This window comes from Egretta garzetta, unplaced genomic scaffold (genome assembly GCF_000687185.1).
Source record: "Egretta garzetta isolate BGI_Z169 unplaced genomic scaffold, ASM68718v1 scaffold151, whole genome shotgun sequence".
Taxonomy (NCBI): Eukaryota; Metazoa; Chordata; class Aves; order Pelecaniformes; family Ardeidae; genus Egretta; species Egretta garzetta.
The window spans coordinates 83,979-105,948 of record NW_009258615.1 but is presented as its reverse complement, the minus strand read 5'-3'; the positions used below and the strand labels follow the sequence as shown (position 1 = coordinate 105,948).

Genomic DNA, 21,970 nt, shown 5'->3' with positions numbered 1-21,970 from the left:
TCCCTACAATTATAAGGACATAAGGGCAGGGGGAAGCCTGTGTCTCCTGAAATGTTCCACCAAAAGGCTGCAAGATCCCTGCTATGCTTTACTTCTCATGCTCCCTTGCTTTTTGGCTCCCTATCCTTCTCAGGCATTTTGTATGAATATATTGTAAAGCATAATCTAATAACTATTTTAAAATAGTAATATCAACTATAGCAATTCCTACTAAGGATTTACATCCTAGGGTTACTATTTACAAAAGCTATCTGACAATGTTCTCCTACTAAGAATAAGCTAATTATATGGTATGTCATCTAGCATATATTTTTTTCTCCACTGCTTTACCATTAACTGTAAATTTTCTTCAAAATCCTATTATTTTCAATCACCAATGTACCTTTAGTTTTTGTTTGTTCTGTTTTTTTTTTTTCTTGTGGTGAAATTGGATACAGACTGCTATCTTATTCTTCAAGAACCTAATGAGGTGTCCAACTATTGAATCCTTTAATTTATGGTTTAACTCAATCATAAGATTATTTTAACAGTAGGTTTCTATATACCTTTATATATAGTTTTTTATATTTGATATACTTTAAATGTAGCAATACCTCATGAAGTCAACTACTGGAGGATGAAATATCTGATTAACCTTCAAAGGGAATGATATTTTTTCTCTTATCATTTTCAACTCTGAACTACATGCTAAATATGGTCAAAAAGAATGCAACTGCCAGGCCAGGAAAATACAATCCTTTCTATGTTTGCTGTAACAGCTGATTTTCAGGGTAAGCGTTATAGTTGATCAACCAGAAAAATAACACAAAGAATTCCATGCAAAACAATTTATTTTTTTTTCCTTTTAGTTCATACTATAATACAAAACATAGAGCCAAATAATCCCTACAGATTATGAGAAAGTAAGCACTATAAATTTTGCAAAATGAGAGGTTAGACTGACTCTGGTGAGCAAATCTTGATGTAGCTTGTAAAAAAGCTGAATTGAGAGAAATTCAAGTAAGTCAGCTGCAAAATCTGCAGAAATTGGTAGGAAAGGTCCCACTGACAGTTTTCCAGTTCAGATAAAGCTTCAAATTCCACCAGGATTTAGTAGGTTGGATTTACATGTTTGTCTGCCTCCTTGAGATGTGTGCTGACATTAAGAAAGATGAACCAAAGACAGGGCAGGCAGGTAAACTCTGCAGTTTGAGAATGCAACTTACACATATTGTTAGTACATCCTGAGCTAATAGTGCTTATAGAAGACTCTATTATTGTTAGAAAATAACTACACTGTTATTAAATGAATCTTAACATCTATCCTCATGCGCAGTGCTATTAAGTGGCTTTGCCACAAGATGGCATGAACAGCACAGAAGATTTTTTGTCAAGTTATTTTCTAGAATTGTTAAACATTTAAGGTACCATCATTTTATTCAGAGCAATTTGTTATGCATTACTTGAAGGAGAAGTTAATATACACTGCACGTCTTTTTGCATTAGTTAGGATTTCGGTATGTAGAACTCATGAAAATATTTTCAAAATCAAAATACAATGCAAACAGAGAAAGATAGGTTTTTAATTAGTAAGATGTCCTGTGTCCATTGAAATAATCAGTCATATTTTGGTAAATTTTAAAATAAAAAAAAATAGATTTACTTTCATTGCTTTTCAAGACTTCTGTAAATTTCTATACAAAAATCAAGAGACAAAAAATGCATCCCAAACAACTTGATAAGCATAAAGTCTCTGAACAATATTTAAATTTACAATACCTGAACAAATATCACCCTCAGATGTTTCATTCTGAAAGAACAAAAACCAAAGTTCACTCTGTTTTATCAAGTATCATGATGATTTTTTTATTTCCTTGATTTTATATTTTAAGCTGAAAACAAACAAAATATTTGCTTTTTCCTGCTTGAACTTTAACTAATTCCTAGTTATGTCTCTTATGAAATGAATGTGAGTGATATTAAAAAGATTTATTTTACACAGGAAGATTCTCAACCTTTCTATGATCACCATAATTATTGAAGTATACTTAGTCTTGTGGTTTATATGGAGAGAAGCACAAATGGTTGAGAATGAGTTACAAATTGCATCTGAATCCATCCGTGAATCCATCCTTAAAGGAGGCTAAATAAATTACAGATCAAACAAAATCCACACCACGTGCAATAAGTTTCATTCAGAGCCCACTGGCCTTGTGTGCAGAACAGCTAACGGAGAAAACACACACTGAGTCCCAGCTTCAGTGACCTCCATCGCAGGTCTAGGCTGTGACTTGCCTTCATTCCCACACAGAATAACCTTCTACTGAACCTCTGAAGCTTCCAGCCCTCACTTCACAGAAATTACTGCTTCCCATTCAATAGCAGGAAAAGTTATATAGGTACAGATGCGATAGGTAGGATGAATCCTGTGGGGACAGCAACATGACCTTGGAACCAAGTTCTGGAGGTAGAGAAGGGGAGGGGGAAGGATGGGGCTGGACTGCCAATAACAATAACAACAATACCAGAACAAAGCTATAACTTTGTTGTTTATATGGACAGCACTCCATTAACAATTATTAATAATTATCTTTAGGACAAAGAGTGAAAATACATGGACCCGAGGTAAGCAGAATCTCATCAATTAAAATTTTTGCAGGCCATTTTGCCATTGAATATATTTTTAAAAGCAAGCTGCAATTTCACTAGCACTAACTGAAGGATAAGAGAACTCATATCTGCAGCCCTACATTATCTCACTTATTTGCATTCATGGTTTACATAGACAACTTTTGCTCCTCAGCCATTTTAAAACAGCATATTCATATTGAAGTATGATGATATGTGCTGTAGAGTACATAAACACTTTGACTGTTGAGGCAGGCATGTCTGCTTAATCTATAAACTCTTTACATTTCCCTTACTAAAACAAGGAATAAAGCTTACACAGATTTTTGTTTCCTCTCTTCTCCAGAATCCTGTGCCTCCCCCACGGTAAGATCACTTAAGAGATCATTTACCTGCGGTTCCTTGGGGAACTCAGTGCTAATGAATGCTCACATCCCTCTGTACCGCTCATGGTAACAAGAGGACTAGAAGTGAGCTGGCATCCTTTTACTACCTGGCTCTGTTTGGACTTTTTCAGGTTCTGAAATTAAATTAGGGAGACCAAAACATGAGCTGTAAGTGTTGATAGCTGGAGCTCAGGCCTGCATCTTTAAAATCAACTTGGCTGAGCCTACAAACAAGTCAAAAGCCTAGAAATCTTGAATCTGGTTCAACTCAGTTATAAATTGTTGGGAAAAAAATCATACGTCAATTTGTATTGGTGCCTTAGGCTCTTTTCACCATATTGACTCCATTGCCTCTCAAATCTTTCTGCCAATTTTTTGCTACAAATCTAAATCATGTCCATAGAAATCAGGAATATTGCCACTTACTCCCATAGAAGATGGAGCAAGCTCTATTCCATGAATATACTTTTCTATTGTATGCCACCAAACAAGTAATTAATTGCTTCTTGATCTTTTCAGACCCAAACCATAATAACTGCTACAATTAAGACATCCTTCTAAAAGGTCATTCGAGACTGACTAGATTATTCCTCAGTGCCTGTACTGACTGCCATAAAAGCTGTAAATAAGTTTAAAATACAATTTGTATTACAGACATATTCAGGTTACTCTTTAAGTTAGAATATGAATTAAGACCATAAAAGGACAGTGTAGCTTCATAAATTCAAAACTGTAAAAGCACAGAAATAAGAACATTCTCATTTCATTATTCCACAATATTTCACTATTTGTTTCTATTTGCACTACAGTGACCAGAATGGTTCTTAATTTTCTCATCTGACTTAATTTTGGTCTGTACCATGCAAATGCAGAAGGCTCCCTCCCCAGGAGCCCACTGCTAAAGGGCAGGTCTGCAGTGCAGGATGGATGCACCTCCACTTTTACTCACCCAAGCTCTCTGCGCTACAGCTCCCAGTTGGAGCTGGGATGAGACTGGCTGGGCTCAAAGCGTGGGCAGAGCATGCCCACGACTGCCAGAAAACACTGGGCATGTGCTAGCTGTGAGTTTTCTGGGAGGAAGAGCATTTTTCCTGTGTGCCTGAACTGCAGTGTGTTCCCTGGCTGGGCCTTTTACACAGCCATATCCACCCAGAAATATCAACACTGGAGAGCTGTACTTGGCACATACTGGTGAAGTGCATGAAAGCAGTGTTAAGTGGCATGTAACACAGTACAGTAATGTCTTACAAATGTAGAATATTATCCAAAATTACTAGTGCTATGAAGGGCCCCAAGAAGCTCCTGGACCTGAGCTAAACTCAGCACAAATACATTGAAATGCTCTTGGAAAATTCCAGTCTCTTACTTCTTGAGCTTGCACTTACAACACAGTCCCTCTGCCTCTTTTATTCCCTAACAGTTCTTCAAACTCTCCTCTGACTTCTCTAGGCCTCTGAAGACATTGCCAAAGCAGTATCAGCCGCTTCCTCCGGAGCCGAAGATAAGCAGCCAGTTCTTTCACATGAGAAAAACGCTCAGCCAAGCTCATACTTTTCCAATAACAGCAAAAGTCACAAGGTATGGGTGCATTCCTCATCCTCATTCCCTGAGAATCAAAACACTCTCCACGGTCAAACCACGAGACTTTACCTCCATCGCACCTCTGCTTTTACTTAAGAAAAAAAGTTATTCTTTAGACAGCTGTGAATAATTGAGAGAAGCATCTAGTGTAATGTGACACTAGCATTTCTTAAAGAAAAAACTGCCAAAATATGGTAAAAGAGTGGAAAAGTAGGTGGAACTCTCATGAACACTTTGCTTAAGGTTTGTCCTACCTTTTCTTACTAATATTTAGAGGGTTTGCAAGCACTTCTAAGTAGAAACAATTGCACTTGCTTAGCACAGTTGGTGAACCAAGTGATGAAGAAATACACTGACCGCACCAGAGATACAGAAACACGCTCCACATCCCAAGGACATTACATTCAGCAAAAGAAACGACTAATCAGTAGCCAGAAGTCTTGCTCCAGCCCGTGACACCAATGAATCCAGACTATGACTTGCATCTTGCCCTTTCCATCTTGCCCTTCCCCATCACACAACACCCATGTTCATTCAGCATCCTGACATGGCAGATTGGATGAGCAGAGCCCTGAAGCACAGACCGCTTGTGTCCAGCTGTATGACCAGGTTATGAGTCTGGTTGCTTTTTTTCACATAACGCATGTATCTAGCCAGCATGTATGTATACTGCTCACTGGCATGTGCTCTTACTGTGGAACCAAAATGCACATTCAAAAATGGGGATGGTGGTGGACACATGCTGGGAACAGAAACGATGCACATCCAGAGGCCACAGGGTATAGTGCTCAAATGCCTTTCAGCAAAGAACCCATTCCAGCCAGAATTTTGGGCACAACTGAGCTGTGTCAAGCCTGTCCATCCTTCCATAGTTTCAATTTCAGTTCATCAGGATGAAATTTTGCTTTGATTTACAAAGGTCACTACAGATCCCATGGGGGAAAAAAAAAAGCTAACAAATCAATGAAGTAATCCTCTGCTTAAAGTTAAGTATATACTTAAGGAGCGAGCTCTAAATATGGGGAGGTTCCTGAACGGTGCTTAAATTCTTTCACAGATTAGGTTCCAAAAGATGTTGGTTGTTAAGACATTTTATTAATACGAAGTAGCTTCATATTCAGATGCGTGACCTGACCTATAGCTGCAAAGTTCCAAATCTCATGACTGATCCCCTCCCTCAGTAGGGCAGCACATACATTGAAAGCTCTGTGAGAACTGTTGTAAGCAGTGTTCACCAGCAGAGATCAGTATGCTAAGCACTTGGATTTGAAAGGTCCTATTATAAAGCTGAATCTGTAATATAAATACATGTAATTTCTTATGCTATAATTAAAAGGCAGCAGCAAAAATCATAGCCGCCAAACTCCATGCTGCAGTTATAGATACCAAAATATTTCTAATACGTTTGGGGTTTCTTAATTCTACTGGGGTTTTTTTAATCACATGAGTAAGAGACTAAGACCACACATGATATGCGGAAGGCACTTGACAAATTTCCCACACAAACACTTCACTCAAAATATTTCTCACTCATCTTCAGTCCAGTCACAGCTTTGTGAGGAGAAAACATACATATGAGCTGCAGTGTGGAGGAGGACGGCACTACAGCCGTTATCTGCTAGACTGTAAGCAAAGCTGTCAAACCACAGATGTGATTTAGCACTGCGAGTCCTGTTTTCCAACAAGATTTGGAAGACTTTTAAAATTAAACACATCATTATTTATACACTCTATAAATAGCCTCATAAAAAATATAGGCATGTGCAGGATCCTGGAATGTGTCTTAGAAGCTTTGGTGAGATTTAAACTTTTTTAAACATGTGCCTGTGGCAAGCAGGCCATACGAATGGCACGCCCCTCGCGGAGGATGCCAGCCCTACAAACACACCTTTGTAATCACTTAACTTTACCATGCACCCAATGTCTTGAATATAGGCTTTCACATGTCAAATAATGACCTTGAAGACCAAGCTAACAAATTGCAGAAGCTAACACAAAAGCAACTCTATCCAAACCCAAAACAGTTCCTCTCCTTTCTGTTAGCCTTCCAGAAACTTTCCCCTGGCAGATCATTCCCAAATTTCTTGCTTCTTTAACTCTCCATACTGATTTTTTCAGCACAGGCGCAAGGAAGAGACACCCTTCTCACTGAATAAGAGTTGAAAAGTAGCTCCCAGAGTTTTCTAGATCATGTCTTCCTTTTGAATTCTCTCTGACTGATTTAGCTAAATATCTCACTGTTGTATTTTCCCAGTCCAGGAGGTAAGCTAAGCAGGGACTAAATGCTGGAGCCTTCAGAAAACTATTAGACGCCTATCCACACCTTATGTTGCTGAAAAACTTCTAAAATCAGGTCCTCTAAGTCTTTTAGTATGAGATGCAAGCCGCTAAAAGCAGGAGTGTTCCTCAAACCCAGGAGATCTATCGAAAGATGTCAAACTCAATACACTGTCCCTCCTGGGGGAGAATATTTTCTGGTGATCACTTTCAGGAAAGGAAGATATTCCTGTTGATCAGGTATATCAGAAGACAGAAAAATACTTAAAACACCTACTTGAATCAGGACCATGGGAAGCATTCTCCATTTCTCTTTTCCTGGTTTGCATCTCCTTTCCTCTACACTTTCCATCCTGCCTCTGTGAATGTTTCATTTTTGAAACTCTTCAAGGCATTTACCTCCATTTATAGCTGACTTTAAGGTTTGTAATAAGACGTTTTGGCATGAGATGAAAAGTAGTGAAGAAAGCTGATAATCATTCATATCTCTTCTCCCCTCCCCCCAGAATAAATCCTTAACAAAGACTTCTCTCACTTACCATAATGAATTCGGGGGATGCTATTCTTTTTTATGGAAGTCCATAACCTTTTCTTGCAAATAATTTATGTAAAAAAATAATCAGCCTCTGAATTTCTATAGCAGTAATAAAATCCTTCCCCTGCCACGGGCTGCTAATTTTCAGTGATGATGTAATCAAAGCATTTAAGTACCAAAGTGATTTTTATTTTATGATAATGAAATGTTTTGCATATAATTCTTTTCCAGAAATCTATCTGTTAAGGAACTAAACGAAGTAAGTAATCATCTTTGTACATATTATGACCATAAAAAGCATATACATTCCATGGCTGCACAGCCTCTCTTGTACCAGTATTTTAGCCTATTAGGTAAAAATACTGTAAGAATCGTATTAGCTCTGGGTCCTAAAGGTAGCTATCTTTGATTTTCAATACTGCTACTCTGCAAATGGTAAAGTAAGTTCCTTAAGTAGCTTGCAGAAATAAAAACATACTTACAGTGTAAAGCTACCTTCCCATGTATCTGCTTGCCACCCTCCCCAGCGAGATGGGGACCACAGCCACAGCCATGGCTGGTCCTCACCACCCTCTGAGCCCAGCACAGCCCTGTACAGCACAGGCCATCTGCCCTTCTGCCAAAGCTCACGCTCCACTGTGTCCTCAAACCTCCTGAGCCATGGGCAGCCCAGTAAACCCCAGTATATCCCCCAGTTCATCTCCCACCCCAGCTCACAGCCCACCTTCCTCACAGCAGGTCTGCAAAGCTCCACCAAGGGCAGCTTGAGGCTCCAGGCACCACTGAGACATGGGTGCTCCCAATGCCAGAGATGCTGAAGCAGTGGCTCTGAGTTTCCCTGTCTGACAGTGGCTAAAAGGGCTTTTCCGTCCCTCCCCACACCTCCAAGCTGACCACTTCTCCTCCCAGCATGGCCGACTGCAGCCCCACCACCAAACACCTCTGCACCAGTCTGCTGCAGCCAGAGGGCAGAAGCTGAGAGGCAATGCTGTCAATTCTCCTACGGGCATATATAAAGCAAAAAGCAGCAACTTCTATGCAAAGAGTGGTAAAGGAAAATGGCTGGGTTGTTTTTTCTCAGTTTCTGAAAAAGGTTTTTAACAAGTTCCTTCACTTTCTACTCAGGCCAATGAAGTAAAGCAGAGGAAATGGGTTAGCAATAAAGGGGTTTAGTTATGACAAGTGGTTTCCTATAAGATATATTAAGAGACACAGTCCCTACAATAACGCAGAGTGTTAAAGGATGTTTGTAAAATTCTGAGACAGGTTTTAATTTATGGCATTTTGTATTTCTCACTGCATGTTCTATTTACTGCATTTATGTGTTTCTATTGTATTGTTTTTTATCTCATTGTAAGGGAACACAGGAAAGAAAGGCAACTCTATACTAATTAAATCCAGCCATTTCCTATCCGAAAGGGCTGCAGCACAAATCTATAGACTAGTCTAGTTCTGACTTTCAAATCCTTTCTCTTCGCCACAATTCCGACTGGGAGGCTGCCCGAGAACCTCAGTCCTCCCACAGTTAGAAGCTCAATTAGTTTGAAAGATCATTACAAAACATAGTTTGATTGCAATATTGTACTTAACATATAATGCTAAAAAATGAGACATTGGCAAGAAAGATAATTATTTTACCACTAAAAGCTTTGTCTTATGCTAGATACTGACTCATTACAAACCAAATATGAAAACACCCCCAAGAACAATAAATATCTTACATCTGTAATTAGTATTTCTGGCTGGACACTGTGCAGCTGCACAAATACTGCAGCTTCTAACAGGCCCTTAGTTCGGCTACATCTTAAGGAGAAATACTGTGTATCTATCTCATAACATGGAAAAGATAAAATTTAATTTGGATCACTTCCCATTCATATAGCTCCAAAGACATAAATAGTTTCAGTGTGACCTGGAGGAGAAGACAGGGTTTCAGACACCAAACAGCGGGTCAGTAGGTTTGAGAGAAGGACTGCCCTTCACCAGGACCAGACAGGCTATAGGAAAGGGTCAAGAGAAGCCTCCTGAAACTGGAAAGGACAAATGCAAAATTCTGCCCCGGGATGGACTCACCCCCTTGGTAGCAGCTCTGCTCAGAAGGACCTGGGGACCGTAGGCTGAACGTGAGCCACTGGTGTGGCTCTTGGTAGCCATAAAGGCTAACAGCGTATGGAGCTATATCAAGAGCAGCATAGCCAAGAGATCAAGGAAAGGGACTATTCCCTTTGAGTCATCACTCATTAGACAACACCTGGGGTACTGCACAAGGTTGCTGTTGACAGAGAGGAGTGGGTCAGCAGAGGGTCACCAATGCAGTCAGGGTGTGCAGCACCTGCCCTGTGAAATGGGGCTGATGGGGCTGGAATCCTTTAGCCTGGATGGGGGCAGCTCTGGGGGAACCTAATAGCAGCCTGCCAGCACCTAAGAGATGTTGATCAAGAAAGCAGAGCATGGCACTTTACAGAGTGCGCAGTGGAAGTACAGGAGGCAATGACCTTGAAATGATGGGGGGTTTCAACCAGAAATAAGGAAGAAAAAATAATTATGAGGATAATTATGAGGGTGTTACAACAGGTTGCCCAGAGAAGCTGTGAAATCTAGGTTCTGGAGTTTTGCAAAATCCAGCTGGACAAAGCTCTGAGCCCAAGTCTCATCTCACAGTTCACTGTGCTTTAAGCAGGAGCTCAGAGTAGAGACCTGCCTAGGTCCCTTCCGACCTGAGCAAGCCTATGAATTTCTAAGTAATGGGAAAACATTACTGGGGAAGTAACTCTTAAGGAAGACTCAATGTGCAACATCTACAAAGACTAAAAAATTCTTCTCTTTAATATTTATGTATTATAGTCTTGTATCAAATTAATCAAAATAATTACTATTCCTGTGCGACTCAAATAATACAGAAATACAGTGAAAGTTTGAGTCAAAATCTGATCTCTAGGCACCTGCCTATCATTCAGTTCTTTGTAATATAATATGCTGAATTATGACTCTCCACACAGTGATTTTAAGTGAAGCATCTGCCATGACAGTAAAAATAATTGTGCTGTCAGCTGAGGAGCCTGAAAAGAAATGACAGATTTTGATCCTTGGATAGTATATCTCCAGTCAATCAAATTCAAGCTCTTGATTTAATATAAGAGCAATGATGGAAAATATATTGTAAGTTAAACTGATGCACAACAGCCATTATGAAACAGTGATCATTGCAATAAACCGTATGTTCACTTATACCCCTAAAAATTCAGTTCTCGTAGTTGTCAGTGGACTGAGATCAACATTCAGCCTGAATTTTTGACAAAGTGATCTGTTATTAATGATTGAATGTCTATAAATTGTTTTAAAATTCAAAGATAGCTGCGTCTGTTGGGGCAAGTTCAAGGTGGTAATCAAAAGAAAAATTTTTACTGTCTATGTCATCATTTTATACAGGCACCTGGAAGCAAACAAGGTCAGTGCTTAATATTACTATATTAATTTGTTGTCTTTTCTTCATATTCCAAGAATAAAATATTCTACGATTAAAACTCCAGCTGAAGTAATCAGTATAGGAACCTGACATCAATCGTGCTATGTAGCATCAGGCTGTCTGGCTCTATATTTAAATGAGTAAGAGACACCCCCAGGTATACATCTGCTGAGAACAGAGAGATTTAATGGAAGATGTAGCAGAAAAAAGGAATTTAACCTGGCATTAACTACAGCTATTTGGGGAACCAAGGTATCACATTTGTTCTAAGCAAATCCAAGTCTTAAGGTCCTCGGGAAACGAAGAGCATTGGAATCTAAAAAAATGAGTGAAGGATATCCTGAAAAGACTGGATCTGCACAGAGAATATCTCCCTTCTCTCCATCTTGCTCCTCTCCTGTAATTTCAGGAGAGAATTTTGAAAGCGAGATTTTTAAAAGCTTTAGGTTTTTAAAGCTACAAAAAGCAGTTTGTTTTGTTGGGGTTTTTTAATGTTTTAAAAACATGTCAATTCTTTAGATGTACATACAGCTTGGAAAAAAACAGCTTAAGCCACTCACTGTGTATGTGTGCATGAAGGTCCATGAAAAAGAATATTACTCTGAAGTACTCTGAAGGTCGATACAAGGTGCATAATTTTTATGCTGTTTACACCTCTGTGTTAATGAGTTCATAATTTCCTCTTGCAGTTCCTTTTGCGGATTAAGGCACAATTTCCTGATTTTCAGCTAGAAATAGCATTGACTGCATTAATACATTCAATGCTTAGCTAACCTGTCCTATAAAAAGGATTTATGAACCCTCTGTATACTTCTAGTACAGCATTCTGCATTATTTACCATTATGTTAAGCCATATTTGGCATCAGCAAAACCTGTAACATTCACCATGTAACACTCAGTACTAGCATAAATGTTTCCCACTGAAATCATTTGCTGACTCATTTAAGCCAGACTGATTGTAGCCTATCAGATTCTTCTGTGGAACTGCCATCCCTTGTACATTACTTTAATTAATTTATTTCACGTTAGTTGCTATATACTGTCAAAGTTCTGCATAAAAGGAAATAGTAAGTTCTTATTCTTTTCATTAATAGCTATACATATGGAGAAGAAACCTGAAATATCTTTTAGAGCACAACAGCATAAACCAAAGCATCACCCTGAAGCCAGGTAGGAATATAAGAATTTCATGAGTTTGTACTGGATGCTTCAAGGACTAAATGTTCTTCCCCAGAAAATTATACTTCACTACGCAATAAAAGCAAGATGGTATCACTTTCTGATGCCATGCAGTGATATATATTATGTTTTGCCCTGATGCATGACAATAACTGTCTTTGGGAATTGCTTTCAAGATTTTCTAATTGCACATTCAAATTTTATCTTTAATAGCATCCTACTGTATTACACTTTTGTCTCACTTTCTGTGATAGGGTGTTAAATATACTCCATAAAGAAGCTCTGCTATCGCCAGTCTCAGCATTTCCTCTCCCCCATATTTTCTATTTTTATATACAAAGAATACATACTTGGCCTTGCAAAGGCCAATTATTCTTCCACAGAAATCTGCCACAGTTGCTTCTATTTTTCTTTTCTAACCTACACAAATCTTCCTTTTCTAAATGTGTTTTAAAATCTCTATCCTCCTGAAGTACTCGACAAAAACCAAAAGCGTAGGATAAAGTATAGGAAGTATGTGAACGATTTCACATCTTTCCTAGACAAATACTGAGTATCTCATGCCTGTTTACAATGATGGCATTTCTCCAAGATAAAATTATTGTCTGGTGTAAACTTGACAGTATTTGTGACCCCTAGTATTTTGTTTCTTCTTGTGTGGTACCAGTGGCTCTGTTATGTGAAGTTATTCGGTCGGTGCTCTTCCCAGTGTAACCATTCTAATTAACAGCACAACAAAATACCAGCTGGGTACCCAGCAGCAGTCTAGAAAATCAGAAAGGAGAGGAAACAACAGCTCCCTGGGTCTTCCTACAGAAGAACTGGGAACATCAGGCGAAATTATCAGGGAACAGGCTCAAAACGAACAAAAGCAAACGCAGTTAAAACGTGAAACTCTTGCCAGTCTCTTTTATATATATATATATTTATATAAACTCAAAAAGTGGCTGGTGAAATTAATGGAAGAGAAATCTGTCAAAAGATGCTAAATACACAATTACCACCTGAAACCCAGGAAGGCCCAAAGCTGCAATCTGCGGAAGGAGGAAGGGGTAATCTGGGGAAGTACAGCTATGCATTGCTCCCTAATTTGACTGTTACTTAAACACTTGCCACTAATAGAAATATTTTTCTGACGTTACTTTCATTCAATGCTTTCTCCTAGCCTTCAATGTACGCAGAGATCTAAAAGGATTTGCAGCTCAGGTAAGAACCAGAGACTGCTTTGAAAACGAAACCAGGTGGGGATAGAAGAAACAGGTTCATGTTTCTACGTGGGTATGTCTGCACTGGGGATTTTCAATGCACAGAGTTAGTGCAAAGGGATTTTTAAAGAAAGCAAGCAGAAAACAAGTAACACAATGGCACAGTCAATAGCAGAGAAGAAACAAGCAGAGAGTTGCTTGGCTATACCCCATACCTGACTCAAGCTAAGAAATGCCCAACATAGAATGCAAGTGTTAAACCATTGCAGACCCCCACATCCAGAAAAGGAAGGGGATTTGGATGAGCTAAGGACTGAAGGACAATGGGGAGAGGAAGAGAAGACAAATTGGGCGTACAAAGAGACACCCACGGAGAAAGAGCATGCTGTGAGCACAACAGTCTCTGCTTTTCCAGGCAGAGATGCAGTCAGCCCGGCTAGATGTAAGCTACAGACGTTCAGGAGATTATAAAGCAGCTACTATGGGTTTAATGTGTAAACAAATACACTGATCTTTGAAGAAATTGCTTTAGATTTATCCCGGATTCCTTGAGGGAAGGACTTGTAGGTGCCATTATCAGGCACGTCTGTCAAATTATTGTGATTGGAAATCCCTAGACACACAACCCCTGGACTGTGTGGTTTTACCCAAAGAAATTTACTGGAAGCCAACATTAAAATTGGTGGGGTGACCTTCCAAGAAACAGCCTGTGCTACGACTTGCCCAGGAACTGTGGCAATGTCCCTCTGCTCATTTTCCCCAAATTTCTTTAAGATTCTCAGAACTTAATGCATCACTTCCTTGGTATGCATACTGTCCCCCTAATCTTGAAGATGATACTTCTACAAACACTACTAGAAGTTGTGTTAGCATTTTGCTGTAATATTGTATTTGCTGTCTACCAACCCCTCTACCTAATTCCTTTTAGAAAAATATTGCCTCGTTAGTATTTAACCTAAAATGTCTGTGTGGCTCATCCCTACCTTTCAGTACAGTTATACCTGCTTTAAAAAGTATTTCCATAAACTCAAGAGACATAGAACACCCCAGCATCTACTTAAAGACTTCTGAAAAGCAAAATTCCTTTATTAGCCAAACTTCTTCGTAAGAATTGTGTAAGTAAAAGAAAACACTTACTCTGTTGTGTAAATATGATTTCTTTTTGCAGGAACGCATACTAAAGATAGAAGGTGCTATAAAGGAAACTCTCCAATACATCTCACTTTCATAAACAGATTTATTGATAAAGAGGTGTATCTATACCTTAGATGGACTACATATAAATAACATAACCTTGGTCTTTTTGGTTTTTTGAATGTCGTTAAAAAGCACCAGCCAAGTTAGCTCATGCTATATTCCTTAAAAAGAGAGTTTGTACCCTAGGGCTTTGTGGATCAAGGAGCTAAAGGAATCATCCATGCTGGTAACTTCCTACTGTCCTTAACTACACTTACTATACTTTTTCCCTTAACTGACTCTGCAAATGCCCTTTTGTATCAAAACCCCTAAGCTGTGCCAAAAACCTGAGTTGTGTAATGTGAATTTATGGTAAAAGCAAATAACACCAGGAAGAACATATGGGCTGTATTATTTGTTCAGATAAAGTAGGATTCACCTTAACTTCAGCCATTGTCAGGCTAAACAAGCCCACCTCTCCCAGATTTGTTTCACAGGCTCCAGGTCCCTGACTCTCATGGTGGCCTTCCACTGAGCCACTTCTGATTATTAATATCCTTCTTGTGCTGGGGATGCAATTCCACTTACTCTCCTCCAGATACCTACTAAAAAAAGCTCTCTTTACAGAATCCACAGAGCTCACCGAGGTGTCTGTTTCCTGCTGTTCTCACACCCATCTCCACTTCAGACACTTCCTACCACCCCTACTACTGTTCTTGGTCATTCAGGCTCTCTGGGACAGCACAATCTCCTTTTCCCTCTATAAATTCCTTGCCTTCATGAAACAACAGGGACAGAACAAACAAGTGGCCTTTCCCCCTGCTATCCTACAATCTCCTTTCAAGTCGCTGTTTGGATCGTGCCGGCACTGGAGCTGCTCACCTTGATGACTTAAAAGTTGCAGAGCAGACTGAAATTCATCAGCATGGCAGAACCTCTGAATCCTTTAAGGTTTCAACAGCTTGGCGGAAACAATGCTAGCTGGCAATAGGATAATAAGGGGCTTTAATATGATCCAACATAACAGCAGCTCTGATCCAACACAAGTAAAAGGTACCGGAAAGGTGAAAGTAGAACAGAATGAACAGTTAACTTGTCCCACGTGTGAAGTAGAACAGAATGAACAGTTAACTTGTCCCACATGTATTATTTTATTTAGCATTTGCTATTTTATTAATAGTTTATCTTTAATATTATGCTATGTTTAAGTGAGCAAGAACCTGGCAGAGTGATGTCAATTAAAAAGGTCAGGAAATTAAAGTGTTAAATCTCTTGGGACATGAATCTGAAATCACTGGTGCTGCATTAGCAGAAGACAACTCAGAACTGACAGCTCTAAATTTTAAAGGTTAATATCACATTACTGTATATCTAAACTGTAAATGCTACTCTCAGACTTAGTAAGTAAAACTGATAGGGTAAAATGAAACTATAATGTAAGTTTAAAAAAATACAACTTCTTTCCTCCTGAATTTACTTTTACAGGGTCCATGTTAAATGTAGAGAATTTTTCAGTGAAGAGGTCACCATCTCCTATGCCGTACGCAGCATGCAAAAATAAATCAAAACATTCACCTGTAAAACAGGAAATGCAATCTCTTACCCAACCCACTGAAAAGGTAAAGAACGCTTCACTTCATAAGGAGACAGGTTTTTAGAAAACAGGATTATCACGATAGGTCACACATACCATAAGAACTGCTGTTTACTGAAAACCTGATAAGTTAAATGGTCTGAAAGCTGGGGGTATTGAGCACCCCTGAAAACAGTCCACTGTGAAACCCTGAAACCAACCTCTTGAAACCAGGGATAAGAATTACATGTCTAATTTGATTCAGATTCCCTGACAGGACTTCTTGATATAGATGCATTACAATTATTTTTATAAACTGTGCTAAACTTGCTTTAAATGCAAATTAGATATAATCTATTTTCACTGGCTTTTGCTTCTGCCAGCTGTGGTTAATTTCTATACACTGATTATACTATTTTAAAATTAAGGATTTAAACCAGTATGAATGGTACATTGGAGAATATGATCGCCATGAAGCAGAGAGGGCGCTGTTAGAGGAAAACACTGTAAGTACAATTTACCTCAAAACCTGGGTGTAAACTCTTGGAGAAAACTGCACAATGGCTTAGAAGTTTTTTGTGAACCAACCATACAAACCATAATTTGTATCTGTGTCATACAGGATGAAACATTCTTGGTTAGAGATTGTTCAAAGAAATCAAACGCTGAACCCTATGTTTTGGTTGTCTATTATGGAAGAAAAGTATACAACATTAAAGTACGTTTTCTGGAAGCGAGCCAACAATATGCACTGGGAACAGGGCTCAGAGGAGATGATGTAAGTAACATCCCATCTAATGTTACAGTCTATTGCTTTTATGTCACACTTCACAAGTTCTTAATACTAAAGATTAGTTATAAACTCCCCCGCACAACAAGCTTGCTGTTTCATTAAAGTTTCTTTTACAATGCTTTTATTTCAAGTATGTCTCAAAGTTTCAAGCAACTTCAAGATAACAATTTAAAACTGAATTTTACATACCATGCTCAAATTTGGATTAAAATCGATGTGAAAACTTCCTGATTTCCTAATACTTTTACCTACTCTAACTGCAAAGTAAAGAGGAAAGAAAAGTCCTCCCTTTCCAGGTATACCTATTATTTTAGGATATTTTTTAACTTATTATAATATAAGCAGGTGTTTTAAAATATATGCAACTCCACACATCTGACTGCATGGCCTGTTGCTGTTATTGCTGCATAATGTCTCTTATTGTCTGTCTGTCATACAGTAAAAGGGGAATCAATATCTTATTTAAAAAAAAAAAAAAAAAAAAAAGGGAACTAGGACAAAAGTTGTCATGGATATCCAGAAGGTCCCCACCAATCAGTCTTTCAGACATGGTAAATTTCAATTAGAAAATCCCTTTAGATTAGCAATGCTTTCTTACATAATTAAATTCAATTATATACATGATAAGAGTCTAATTCTTATCCTGCCTATATGGTTAAATAACAAGTACTGTATCTGCATGTCTTCTTTTTTCTTGTCTGAAAAACTGAGAGTTATCTCTACAAAGGTATGATACTCGCAAAAAAAACCCAAAAATATCTCTACAAAGGTATGATACTCGCAAAAAAAAAAACCATAAAGGAACTCAAAGAATGCTCAGCTGAGCATGAAATTCAGCATAAGGGAGGACCAGCTGCACAGCAGAAAAGCAAAGCAGCAAACTATGAGGGTTATTAGCTATGTGAACGAGAGACAGAAATCCAACCAAGGTGAATCAGCAAAACCTCTGTAGCTGTATCTTCAAGTATGTCTTTTTCATGTGTGTCAATACTTACAAACTTATCTTTTCTACATATAGACTTAAAAAAAAACAAAACCTGAAATCAAAACTGACCCAAGCTAACTTGAGAAATTTGGCAGGTCTAAGATTTATATTTGGATTCTTATTAGAAAACATGGGATTGGATTCATGAGCCTTCAGCGATGAAGGGTAAGGTTTACTGGCAAGTTGTCCTTCAGGAACACTGGTTTAATAACAAGGAGAAAGAAACCCTTCACTGTTCAAGCACACTGAAACGGTTTGGGAAGCAGAAGGGCACAACAAATTGAGAACTGTACTGTAGGTACCATCACATGGCATTGCTGTAGTGAACCATCAGTCTTCTGTAAAACACTGTCTGCATTTCTGAACTGAGCGTCCCAGACAATTTCCTGGAGTTCTAGTATGATTTAGGGGAAAGCAAGTTTAGTTTTCCATGGATCTTACATTATTTAGTCTTACTGTAATGGCTCTGATAAAAAAAGGCTCAGATTAGAAACAATGACTGACTAAAAAGATGGAACTGAAATACGGTACGCTACAGGACAATGTAGTATGTGTACAGTACACTACAGAATAAAGACATAAAACTAAATCTTCATCACTTTAACAGATTTATCAATTAAGGCAGATAGAAAATTACCTGAACAATATGTGAACAATTTTTACTGAACTAAAAGGAAGGAGAACACAATCCCTCCCATCTCAGGAAATACCAAAATATATAACTTTAAGTTCCCACTTGTGCACTGAAAGTACACATCTTAAACAGTGGGTCTGGACTGACAACAGTCAAATTAGAAAGTTACAATTCCACAACAAGGATTTCAAGCATCTAGTTAATAACCAACAGCGTATCTAAGCCTTGGCTCTACCAGGCCAAATCGGTAATCATGACATGTTACCTTAAGCCTTCTTTTTTGAGTATTGTTTCTCTTGAAATCAGAAATCCTCCTGTAGATCAAGTAAAATAGAAAAACGTAAGAATTGTTTTGCTAGTCAGCTATGCGTAGTACCAGGGAGCCACAGAAATGACAGCCTCCCGCTTCCATGCATTATTCTCAGCAGCAAACATGAAAATAAAATTAATGCTGGCCTAGGCATGAAGCACACATGCAGTAACGAACAATCAATGCCACCAGCCTTGCTCAGCAGAGCTACTTCCATCTCAGGCAGTCTGAAAGGATTCCCCAAAAATGCTCTTTCCTGAAAACTGTCATCTCAACTTCTGCAGCTCACTTAAGGCTCTTATCTCAGGAGGGTGAAAACAAGTTGTAAGGCTGTGAATTACAGCAAAATTGCTGCCTATGATGTTCCAGTGCCTGTTAAAATGCTTTCCAGAGTGCTCTGCATTGTCCCTCCACAGGGAAGCCCTTTGTCACACCACATTTTGCAGTATGCAATGCAGACAGACCAGCTGCTTTATCTATATTAGCTGAACATTTCTTCTTCCCCAGCTAAAGCAACCTAAACAACAACAAACAGGTGCAGACTGATTACATTTTTCCCCAAATGTTCATTTTATCCAAAGGTTCAACCTTAAATGATTTTCTGCAGCATGTTTTCACTTTTGGATTAACCTATTTCCATCCATTAAAAACTTGTTTTTTCTTACACATGATTATTCAAAGTTTTCCCTATTTGATTTCAACTCTTCATTTTTCATATACAGTTTATAAGGTGTTAACATTGTGTATGATGAAATAGGATTTTTGATTAACAATTTTTTTTAATGTATTTAATTCAACTTTACCAAGTGTATCATTAGGTCTCATATACCCTTTTAACTATTTAAACTGAAGGACTGCTAACCATCAGAATGGTAAGATTAAGATACTCTCACCACAACAGATGAGGATAAATACCTTGGATAGCTTTCCATTGCTGCTTGATCAGTTTGGGAATCTTGAACCACACCTTTATTATTTTAGGAACGGGCTTGGTTTTGAACACCAGAAAACAGGACTAAAAGCTTGCTGAGAACCTTCTTGTTCCATACTTTAAAGGGATTTCATAGCAATTTTCTCAGTAAACTTAATGGGAAAATAAAAGGTACATTTTAAAAGGCACAAAGAAACTTGCAGTGTAAACTATCATGTATTGCTAATTAAGTGTGACTTTTGACAGAGGAAAGTTAGTACTATGATTTATAGTTGCTTCATCTTTTCAAATCTATCATCACATCTACCGTCACAAACTTACAGGTGATACTGCATTCTCAGGGCTTAGACATGCTCCCCTTTTGCCCTAAGCAGCCAGCTGCTGTCTCCTACACAAGACAGAGACACACAAAGGAATTAAGAGGATTAAATTCTGATGCGTTTCCTTTTATGATAGCTTCCATCTAATCTAATCACAATTCTAGGCAAAATATTGCCTATTTCTAATACTGTCATTTGCAAGTCTTTTAATGTTATAGACAAAAACATCTGGCAATTCCATTTTCAGTCACTGATCACAGTTCTTCTTTTTCCCCTACAGAAATTTAATTCTGTGAAAGAAATCATTGACTTCTACAAATACGTTCCCATCACACTCATTGACGGAAAGGATAAATCAGGAATCCAGAAAGAACAATGCTACCTTACGTATCCATTTAAGTCACACAAAAGATGTTTTCTGCCTTAATACCACCTACCTGTTTGTATAGATGTAAATAGAACAATTATTTAAGTGTCTCAAAAACCAGATTAGCCTTTGATTAAGGAGCTCCCCATATTATGAAGCATTCTAAATGCTCCACTAAAAGACTTCTCTCCAACCGAGAATACAGACCTACTCCATTTTTTGATTCTTGTAATTTGTTTTTAACTTTGAGCATACAGGTTAAGTATACGCCATTGTATTAATACACAGAAAAGTGTTAAGAGAGACTCACTCCTGATATCTTACAATGATTGCACAATTTGCTTATCGTCCACTGTATCTTCTAACACAAGACAAAAACCAAACTCAGTCTTGCTTACTGTTAATGTTACTGAAGCTCAGTTAGTAGCACTACCTAATAAAGCATACTGCAGTCCTATAAAAAAATTCTTGCTTTTAAAAATACACATGAAATGCTATGTATCTGAATATTCACTGTTTAACAATTTCATTCGGTCTGCATATGTGTTTGCACAACATGCTGTGCTCAGCAGCCACTGAAGTCAGTGGGTGTTAGCTGGTGCTCCTAAGTATCGGAGGTTATAATGTTAGTTAAGTAATAAATTTACATAATTAAAGCTAACACTTATTCTTTAGCTTGAGTAGCAGATACTTGTATTCCATATCTGAGCTTTCAACCACTTACATAGTAGGACCATTATGCAAACAGTCCCTTTGAATTCACACCGTGTGCAAATGTAGAGATAAAAATCATCAGTAGGAACAGTAGGTGTGCTTCAAACTCAGCACGAGAACATGCTCCAATGTGTATCAAGGACAAGAATAAGGTGGTGTTTTTCCAGCAAAAAACACAGCAATATTTATTCATATAATTTCAGTTTTGGAAGCCTTAACTAAAGATTGATTATAAATATGAAAGGCAAACTTCAGTATTTTTCTGGAAAGCATCCATAATCTTCCTTTCTAAGCACACTCAGGAGTTTGACCAGGCAATTGAAATATACCAGGAAAGCAATCTCAGTTACTTTATCCTTACAGAACAGGAACAAGAATAAAAACATTCAAGCCCAAAACATGACATTCCAACCCAATTTATGATTTAGTATGTAGTGCTAGAAACTAGCTCTAAAAAAAAAAAAATCTAGCAGTTGGTTGTTATTTCCTTGCAACCTTTTGTGGTGGGTTGACCCTGGCTGGATGCCAGGTGTCCACCGAAGCCACTCTATCATTCCCCCTCCTCAGCTGGGATGGGGAGACAAAATAAAATGAGAAGCTTGTGGGTTGAGATAAGAACAGGGAGAGATCATTCAACAATTACTGTCATGGGCAAAACAGACTCAACTTGGTAAAATTAGCTTAATTTATTACCAATCAAATCAGAGTAGCATAATGAGTAAATAAAAATTAAAACACCTTCCCCCCACCCCTCCCTTCTTCCTCGACTCAACTTCACTCCCGATTTCTCTACCTCCACCCATCAAGCAGTCGAGGGGGATGGAGAGTGGGGGTTGGGGTCAGTCCCCAACACACACTGTCTCTGCTGCTCCTTCCTCCTTGGGGGAGGACTCCTCACACTCCTCCCCTGCTCCAGCATGGGTCCCTTCC

At 38.4% G+C, this 21,970-nt stretch overlaps 1 protein-coding gene across 1 annotated transcript in view; it reads left to right on the top strand.

Moving 5' to 3' along the window:
- CLNK (cytokine dependent hematopoietic cell linker) overlaps window positions 1-21,624 on the top strand; it is a 27,601-nt gene extending 5,977 nt beyond the window's left edge. Inside the window, exons 5-15 of the mRNA XM_035903457.1 lie at window positions 2,576-2,604; window positions 2,954-2,973; window positions 4,443-4,571; window positions 7,618-7,645; window positions 10,816-10,834; window positions 11,948-12,023; window positions 13,198-13,238; window positions 15,899-16,032; window positions 16,415-16,492; window positions 16,609-16,764; window positions 20,240-21,624. Of these exons, the coding sequence (XP_035759350.1) occupies window positions 2,576-2,604; window positions 2,954-2,973; window positions 4,443-4,571; window positions 7,618-7,645; window positions 10,816-10,834; window positions 11,948-12,023; window positions 13,198-13,238; window positions 15,899-16,032; window positions 16,415-16,492; window positions 16,609-16,764; window positions 20,240-20,386 (857 nt within the window). The 3' untranslated portion in view covers window positions 20,387-21,624. The remainder of the gene's footprint in view (window positions 1-2,575; window positions 2,605-2,953; window positions 2,974-4,442; window positions 4,572-7,617; window positions 7,646-10,815; window positions 10,835-11,947; window positions 12,024-13,197; window positions 13,239-15,898; window positions 16,033-16,414; window positions 16,493-16,608; window positions 16,765-20,239) is intronic.
- The last annotated feature ends 346 nt before the right edge of the window (window positions 21,625-21,970 follow it).